The 9,570-nt window shown below is 39.1% G+C and overlaps 1 protein-coding gene and 1 non-coding gene across 2 annotated transcripts; both read right to left on the bottom strand.

The window, feature by feature from the left end:
• Positions 1 to 1,360: 1,360 nt before the first annotated feature.
• SPINK1 (serine peptidase inhibitor Kazal type 1) lies at positions 1,361 to 8,087 on the bottom strand. The gene is made up of 4 exons (XM_040239760.1): positions 7,958 to 8,087; positions 6,222 to 6,253; positions 4,619 to 4,725; positions 1,361 to 1,486 (listed from the first exon to the last, which is right to left on the bottom strand). The coding sequence occupies exons 1-4, from the start codon at positions 8,010 to 8,012 to the stop codon at positions 1,441 to 1,443; spliced, it is 240 nt and encodes a 79-aa protein (XP_040095694.1). The 5' UTR covers positions 8,013 to 8,087; the 3' UTR covers positions 1,361 to 1,440.
• Positions 8,088 to 8,988: 901 nt separating this feature from the next.
• TRNAE-CUC lies at positions 8,989 to 9,060 on the bottom strand. The gene has a single exon. It is a non-coding gene; the product is annotated as a tRNA-Glu (tRNA).
• Positions 9,061 to 9,570: the final 510 nt, after the last annotated feature.

Raw genomic sequence — 9,570 nt, 5'->3', positions numbered from 1 at the left:
CCTAAAACTTAAGTGTCATGCAACTGTGTTTTGCAAGTGTGGGCAGATTTTATTGGCTACCCTGGCTTCAGTGGGTGATGAATTCTCCATTATTTATCAGGGAACCTGATGCATCTCAGGGTCATCTCACCCTCTATCCACTTTCCATTCTGGGCTACTTCTTTGTCTGAGTTTAGGAATTCAAGCTGTTTTTCCTTCTCTATTTTTGTGGTTATAGATATCTTTTTCCTTTTGAGGCACTTCTTATTTCTACATATGCCATTTAATGTGAGCATGTTACCTAAAGTTCCTGTAGAAGAATCAGGAAGGGATAGTCTACCTGGGGTGATTGTGGTTTAGACTAAAATGCATTAGATTTGGAGTCTGTCCTGAATTAAAAGCCTAATTTTGCCACCTTATTTGGTGGTGATATAAGTCAGGTTATCTAACTTTGCTAAGTGTACTCACCAGATAAGGTTAACCACACGGGGTTATTGTGGCTCATAGGTAAAGCAAAGTGAACTACACAAAGGCCTCATGACCATTTCATCTGTAGTCTCTAGGTCTGAAGTCCCTATTTTTCACAGCAGGTCATCTCTTGGGAGTGCTTTGGCGGCAAAAGTTAAATCAGAATCAGGTCTTAGTTCCTCTTTGTTCATCTTAGCGCAAACCCGTGAGACCCAAAAAAGCAGATCTCCAAGTCAAGCCAGAGATATAGTCCTCGGGTTGCCAGGGAAAATGGGAAGCTCTACATCACTGCCCCTCACCTCAGTAACTAGTGGGGAATGGTCTCTGCTGGGGGAGGATTAAGGCTGAATGCAAAGGCTCCTCCACCACACAGCCGAGAAAATGTAACTCTTTTGGTTTCCTCAATGATTCAGAGCCTCTTTGAGAAAGTCATGTTTCACCTCAAATCCACTGTGAGATATATGGAAAAGACTAAACTCTATTCCACTGGACAGGCAGCATTTCAGAATCGTATGCCTCTGTGCCTAGACCAGTGCCAGGCACAATAGATGCTCAGTTAAATTCCAAGGAACCCTAAAGAAATTATTTCAGTCAGTGAATGGTATGAGGCAACATGTTTCTGGACTGAGAATTTTCCAATTGTTTCTTAACATGCTAGTCTAATCCCCTTGGGATTACGATATTTGTGATCAACTGTATCCTGTCACTTAATGTCTGCAGTCACATTTCCTGGGACAGAGTCCTCAGAATGTGAGGAGGATGGGGAAGGGAAAAGCATCCTGAAAGAAACCCTGTCCAAAATTATAGGATTGCTGTATTTTGTAAAACTTGGTTTATTTTGAGTTTGCCTCCATCCTCTGTTCTCGGTATAATCAAACATGCCTTTGAGGAAAAAGCATATGGTAGCAACAGGACGTATTTAGATGCACTTTATTCAGCAATCAGGCCAGCCACGCATTGTAGTGTACTTATGGGATTTCAGAACTTTGGTTCTCAGCAAGGCCCAGATTTTTGAATGAGGACAGGAGTCTGACGTTCCCTGTAGAAGAGATTGGGAAAAAAAAAAAATTAGTTTAAACTTGGCTGAGAAAATGTAACTATGGGGGGAAAACAAGGAAAAAATTCAGCTTTATTTAAAATGAGAGGTTTGAGATTTCCTTCCATTTCTGTTTCTCTTATTCATATATTCATTCACTTATTAAGTCATCAAATACTGATTGAGAACTACCACCTATATTGAGGATACAACAGAAGGGGAAAATGTTCATCCTTATAGAGTTGACAGATATAGCAGGGCATCATTAAAAGCCTTGGAATTAATCTTTAATCCATTGTTGCTTTTCCTGCTGACGTCATTGTCCTAGCCACCAGATTTCCAGCTTAGCAGGTGCCCAGGCTACTTTCGGACCTTTGCCTTAGGACTCTGGGATTCCCATCTGTGAGGTTTTGCAAAAGGAAATCCTATCCCTATCTCGTAGGATAGTTGCTTTAGTTAGCATCTAGCCAGAGCCCATGGTTTGACTTATTTTCCATAGCTATGCTGTCCATGACAGCTGACATGATCTCATATAGCTGCTTAAATTTAAATCAGTTTAATAATGTTAAAAGTCCAGCTTTTTGGTTATGGTAGCCACGTTTTAAGTGCTGGTGCCATGACTAGAGGCCTCCATATTGGACAGCATTTCCGTCACTGCAAAAAGTTCCTACTGGAGAATCCTAGTTTATAGAAAAGAATTTGCCAGTGTAGGTTGCCTGAGAAGATATAGAGTAATTGGAGAAAAAGTTCTTACTGAATATATTTGCCAGGAGCATAATGATCAAGGAGATGCAAGCCCTTGTTCGTCTACTCATCTTGAAACAAAACAGCTAGGGTCAGAACTTGGATCTAGTTAACCATACAATATATTAGTACTTGTTTGGGGGTTTTAATGGGCAGTAGAAAGAAAAGCAAAATGATACATGAGTAGCATTGAAGCATACATATTACCATATATAAAATTGATATCTAATAGAAAGTTTGCTGTACAACACAGGAAGTTCAACGCAGTACTCTGTGACAGCCTGGGCGGGGGGTGGGGTGGGACAAGGTGGGGGCAGTTCAAGAGGGAGGAGACATATGTATACTTACGGCTGATTCACACTGTTGTATAAACATTGTGAAACAACTATCCTCCAACTAAAAATACTTTTTTTTAAAATGGTACTTTTGAAAAAGCCACATTTCTCTCTCCTGCTTTCTTATCAGAGAAATATAGGAAGAGAAATTACTTTTTTGGGCATTCAAATATTGCTCCCTTATTTACATATTTTTAAAAGAGTAGAAAAAGCAGGTAGGATTGATAGATTTTTAAAGTCTAAAGAAACAGGGTGTCCTAGCCTTATGCTCATGTTTTTCCAGGGTTTCACTCTAAATATTGGGCTGTTTGATCTTGGCACTTGGAAATCGCCCAAGTCTCAAGGCTGTTGTACTGCTTTCCCCTCCCCTTGGACAGAAATATGATGTTTGACTTTAACATCAACAACATAGGCCATGAGAAAATTAACAGGTGGTTTCAACTTTCTTTTATAATTTTTTTAAAAGCAGAGAATCTAATGTTTTCAGCCTAAAACTTTAGGATATTAAATATTTCTCCCTGGGAACCTAATTCCACAATCCTTGTTAAATACCAAGAATTTTCTGAAATGATTTAAAGCAGATCAAAAAGAGGGTTCATGATACAATGAATTAGAGCAGTGGAATGATGGAAGTGCATGCAGTCATTTGAGCCTAAATCAGTCTTAACACCATATCAGTTCCAAAATATCAGAGTTTTCTAGGTTCCTTGTGGAATCTTTTGTTTGACCATTCTACATCTTTATTTAACCTGGAAGGCTTTTGTGATACTCTGAAAACAGACCACTGTTTGAATGACTTCCTTTTCATGAATCCTTTCTTGACCCTTTCAGTAAGAAGCAATCTGTCTCTCTCCTTCATTCCTATGGCACATTGCTACACCCATTCAATGGCGTTTGTCACAAGTTACAAGAAGCTACCTTATTTGTGCTATTTTCTCTTAGTTATATTCACAAGAAAAGTGGAGGAGACTAGCACAATGCTTGGCAGAAAGTGTTCAGTAGCAAAGACAGAACATCTGTGGCAAATCTATTTCTCTGAGCTCGTGAGTCTGAGTCCCATCACCTAGCCACCTACAGTCAGTTCAGAAACTCCACTGAGGCTGGTTCTCACATCCATTAACAAAAAGTGTGACCAAGATAGGTTTGTGGTCACCTAATCAATATAATTCACATTTGCATATTTTAGGACTTTAGTAAACACGATGATTACTATTGCGAAGAATGTTTTTTTTTTAAGTATAATGGAATTTGGGGTATATTGTGAGCTTTAAAAAATCCATACTATCTCGTTTGCTATAAAAGCTTGGGGTTTTTATCACAGAACTGACTTTAATTGAAAGAAGCATTCAAACACTTCCTCTCCTCTATTGCTTGGTAATTTCTTAAACACATTTTATACTCCACCATATTATTACTTACTTTCTGGCTTTTGTTCAGTTTTTTCTTCATATTGGAATGCTTCTCTCTCCTTCTTTAGAATGTCCTAGAGAAAGCCTCCAAACTTCTCAAAATCCTAGCAGGCATGATTAATTCTTTTTGATTTTGTGCTCTCAGAGCCTTTGCTTACACTACCACTGACCCCACTGAGCGTTGAGCGTAAGCAAACTGGGAGACAAAACCTGGAGGATTTTTTTCTGTATCTCACATGTACTTAGGCTGGTACCTGACTTTATCATGGAAAGAGCAAGGATTTCGTACCAGATCTATCACTCATTGCTGAGCATTATTTAAACTAACTAAATCTCAATCTTCTCCTGGGCATAATAAGCTTAGTATTATTTACCTCATAGAGTCATTGTGAATATTAAATACCTTGCACAATGCTTGACACAATGTATACTCTTTTCTATTATAAGGCACACACACTTCTATATAATCTTTACAGATATATATTGAGAAAAAGAGATCAAGAATGTTTGAGGGAAAACTAGGTACTTTGTTTTTCACATGATGAAATTCATGTTATTGGCATATTCACTGAGTCTTAGATATATAAAAATCTGAAGACATCTAGCTTAAAATATATATTTTAAAAGAAATTCAAGCTTGTACTCACTTATTTTCCATACATAACAAGCATTCATTAGAATAAGTAACTCCATCTGTCCCACAGACAGGGTTATAGATCCTGGGACATCCGTTCACTTCATTTGTACACTTGGCCTATAAATGGAATGAACCATTTTTCATTTATTGAATTCATAGCACAGTCTCTAAAATCTCCTTGAATTGATCACCTTAAAAACGGATTGGAAGGATGATACTAAGTGTTCTAAAGGGAAGAATCCAAAATTTGCATTCAGAAGACCTGGTTTTAAGTAATGCTTCTGCTACTTACAGGCTGTGTGACATTGGTAAATCTCTTGGTGTCTCTGAACCACAGTCACTTCATTTGCAAAACAAGAATGGTGTTGTCCTTTTTCCTACCTGTCTCATCATGGTGTTGTGAGGTTTGAATAAGGTGAGTGAGATAATGTTCAAGTTTACAGTCACTACAAGTGCTCCCTTCTCTCAGGTCAGCCACACCCCGAAGCATGTTTTTCCTTGCACACAGTAGTCCTGTTACCCTGGTCTTATCCAAATCACTTAAAGACATGCAGTGCCTTCCACCTTTGGAGTTTTTGCACAGCCTGTTTTCTCTACCATCAGTAAGAACTAGTAATTATGAAATGACTTTCACAGGGCAGACACTATCCTAAATGCTTTTTATGCATTATTATATTTAAACTTCACAACTAGCCTATGAACTTTTTATCATACTTTTCTTCTAGGAAGGATAATGAAGTACAAAGGGAGTAAATCATCCTAGGTCACACACCTAATAATTACTGGTTCTTGGATTTAAACCCTGTCAGTCAGGTCCTGAACTTTAGCTCTTCACCACTTGACTCTGTTATTTCTTTATTTTTGGCTGCGCAGGGTCTTTGTTGCTGTGCAGACGTTATCTGGTTGCAGTGAGCGTGGGCTACTCGCTACTTGGCGGGTGTGGGCTTCTCCTCGCACTGGCTTCTCCTGTTGCAGAGCTGAGTCTAGGGTCCCATGGGCTTCAGGACTTGCAGCTGGAAGACTCAGTCATTGTGGTTGCCAGGCTCTAGAGCGCTAACCCCATTTGCCAATGGTTTTGGCAAACATGATTTTTGCTCCGCGGCTTGTGGGATCTTCCCCAACCATGGATCGAACCCATGTCTCTCTTGCACTGGTATTAACTGTCTTTATCACTGAGCCACCAGGGAAACTCTAGGGTAAGTTGCTAATGTAATCAGAACTTCTTTATAATACATCCCAAATGTAATAATTTATTTACTCATGCACTTTTGGTTTGCCATTGGCCTTCTCACTATATATAAATGTAATGAGGACACTTCTTCCGCTGGTCTTCACTTAAAATTCTTGTCCTACAAGATAGCCCCACTATATATAAAAACCCCTTTACAGCAAACGTGACTACACAGAAATTGCCCATGTATCTGAGAATTTGTCCTTCAACATAAGCACCTATGGGGAGCTACAATTACTACCCACATTTAGTAGGTTAAGCCTTGCCAGCGTTCATACTCCTTGTATTAACTTGAGGATAAATTGAAAGGCGAGTTAGACTGCTTTGGTTGGAACAAACACTTCTAGCCCCAGAGGCAAAAAAATTACAAAATTGTCTCTACCTCTCTTCCCAGGATGTTAGCTCCACTGTTCCCTGGAAAACATAAATCAGACATGTGAAGTTGAGTCTTGAATGGGAGAGGACAGAAGTATTCTCATTCAGAAATGTCTGCTTCCATTTAAGTCTATGTCTTCTCTGCTGGCCTCTTTCACCACCTAGCCCTTCTGATTTCCATCTTTTTTCCTCAAGGACATCTCACTGCTGTTCACTCACAGCCTGCCTTCTGAAACCTCAAACAAATTAAGCAAAAATTTGATTAGGACAAAAGTTTTGTATATTTAAGACAGATTGACTTATTTCCTTGAAAACAAAAATGAGGTACTTACTGCTTCAGATGTCTCAGGCACAGAGCAAATACCTTCTGAATGCTCACTGACATTATAGTTAGCAACTTGTTATTGATATAGGAAATATAAATATCTATCTCAAGTTTATAGATAAAGGTATGGAGAGTTTCTATAACCAGTAAAACAGTTAACACTAGCAATTACCAGGTCTTGTGATGCAAAACCAACTTTTATATATACACATAAGTCTTCTTTTGTAAGTGATGCTTTAAAAAGTGGAATCTTCTGACAACTCAAACTTTGGTTCCCAAAGACCTCTTTTCATCCATTGCATTGTGCTATTAGTTTAATTTACATTTTTTGAATTTACAGGTAGATACTCAAAATGTCATGCTGCATTCTCCAGAAAATAGCAGGTCTTGATGACATCATGTTTATGTAGGATATGGTGACTGTGGGTGAGCTCATTGCAGGGAAGATGGACTAATTTTATAGTATTAGTCACTTCTTCTAAAGGAAGAAATGTTGGTCAGATTTGATTTTGTTATTAACAATCTCTGAGGTCAACTAAGTAAGGAGGTACTTCTACCGAGCTAAATGTTTTGAAAAGGCATAAGACACTCACGGGCTTGGAAAAGAAGGTCCCTGGAATAGTCAGAACCTGATGTGGTGAGAGTCCCACTGGATTTTAGAATTTAGTTGAGTCTAAGATTTAATGAGCAGGTGATCGCCACACTGGCATCTATCTGTGTTAATTGATATGCATAAGAAATGGAAAAGGGACCACCGCTCCCATAAATATTTAGCTAATACAACAAACAGCATTGTTCCTGTTTTCATAAAGTGTTGATTTGGTTTCTTTGCTAGATCTGATAAAAAATTTAACACATTATCCATTTCCAAAGACAAAAAGGAAGCTGATGCCGATTCTGGGGGTTCAGATTATCTCTCAGCATTATCAAGACAGTTTGAAGATAAACACACACCATCTATTCAAGAAGAATATTTTTTCTAAAAATATTCTGTAGGTCAAAAGTCAAATTCTTAAACTCTGCCCTGTACACTGAATAACTGGAAACCATTGTAACCTATTTCTACAATTCCATGAGAACATAAAATTTGTAAATTGGCCTTAAACATGCACAGAGTTAGAAGGGTACTTGATGTTGAAATAATCCCTTCACTTTTCTACCATATCTCTGATGAAGAGTCAGCTTCATTACCTGAGGAAAAAAACATTTCATGTCTGAGCACTAGTAAAATTGTTTTCCTGTGTTATGTTAAAATCCCTCTTTCTATATATAATTCTCATCCACTGATCCTTTTTCGTCTCCCTAGAACCAAAAGATCTATTCAAGAGTAGACTCTAAGTCTTGAAAGTAATGTGCTCAATAAGGCAACAGGTCAAAAAGGTTTTACTCAAATCAGAAAAATACACAAAGACACCTACCAGATAAACTCATCAGAACCAAGGCAGTGAGGAGAAAGATACTTGCCACTTTCATGGCTGAAGTGCTGGTTCTAGAAGCTCAGTCGAAAACTGCACCAAACTTACCACTTGGCTCCGGAACCCTGGGACTGCAAGGGTCATATAGGCAGCGTGGGCTTCCAGTCTCCACCTCCCACTCTGCGTCACAGATCTTGGTTATTGATTGACTCCGTAGCATAGCCTGTCCTCCAGGTTTGGGGCACACCACTAGTGTAAGAAAGGTGTAGGGGAGGAATGCCCTAGGCCTGAAATGTGCAAGGTAAAGACTGTCAGGAAGTGATTACTGTTGGTCACTTGGTTCTTGCCCTAACTTCCTCTGACTATGGAGAGAAAGCCCATGGTCAAGTCCTGGTTTTCTCATCCGTAAGGTGAACTCAAAAGTTCGTGTCTTCTGTAATTCTGGGTGTATGAAGAGGTATGAATATCTAAAAAATTCCATTCTTGCTTCTTTTTCTTCAGCTTTTAAAATTCTTTCTCTCTTTTCTGTCTTTTTCTGCCACCCATTCACAAAGCCTAAAGTAGCTGACAGAGGGCCAGGTTAGAGGTAAGGAGGACTCTCTTTCCTAAGGTGTGTGTGTACTCCAAGGTAGAGTGGGCTCACCAGAGACTCTTACCAGCTCTATGTCCTTGGACAAGTTCACCTGGGGATGGAAATAATAATACTACCTACCTCAAAGAATTGATCTTTCATTCCTAAATATGCCTTGTGTATATTTTGGAACCATGTGTGGTTTGGGGAGATAATTCTCAATTCTTTCTCATCTTTCTGCATGCCTTATGGGTAGAGGCATCGACTGCAGTGTTTCAAACAGTCTTTTCAAGAGTGTTTGTACAGGAAATAGCCTTGGAATGTAGAAGAGTCTCTCTCTCTGGTATAAAGGGGAGGTTTGTTTGCCATTGGGTATAAGATAGTATCTCTCAGTAGGGCAAAGTTTAGGCAGGTATAATGCTTTTTTGTGTGTGTCTGCATCACATGGTTTGTGGTATCTTAGTTCCCCAACCAGGGATTGAACCTGGGCCATGGCAGTGAGAGCACCAAATCCTACCTGTTGGACCACCAGGGAATTTCCAGGCATAGTGCCCTTGAAAAAATTTAGGGATTTTTAAAAGCTTGGCATCCTTCCCTTGTAGCACATTGTGCTTTCTCTGTATGTTTCCTTGGCCCTCTTCATGTCACGCTATGGAGGCTGGGCCTGGGGAACCAGAGCAAACGCTAGGACTCTGGCTATTGCTACTGAGTAATTACATCTCTTTTCTCTGAGTCAGGAGTCTGTGTCTTCTGTCAGACTGCCTTTAACTGTGGCAGAATAACGTGTCAGCTTCCAACCAGAGTGAAATCTTAAACCCTCCCAGGTCATGATGTATGTTGACTGTATTCAAAAGAAAAAAAAGAACTGTACTAATCTATGGGGATGGATCACTGTTCTTATGAACCTTCCATAACATTTTAGTTTAAGAGAGATAGGGAATAAAAAAGTAATCAAATAATTATAAAGCATATCAGATTATGCTAAAGGTTATAGAGAAAAAGGAAATATTAAGCAGAGGTGGCAAGAGGAAGCAGAAGATATTAA

The sequence above is a fragment of the Oryx dammah genome, unplaced genomic scaffold, assembly GCF_014754425.2.
Source record: "Oryx dammah isolate SB20612 unplaced genomic scaffold, SCBI_Odam_1.1 HiC_scaffold_5, whole genome shotgun sequence".
Taxonomy (NCBI): domain Eukaryota; kingdom Metazoa; phylum Chordata; class Mammalia; order Artiodactyla; family Bovidae; genus Oryx; species Oryx dammah.
This window is presented reverse-complemented; position numbering and strand designations above follow the sequence as displayed.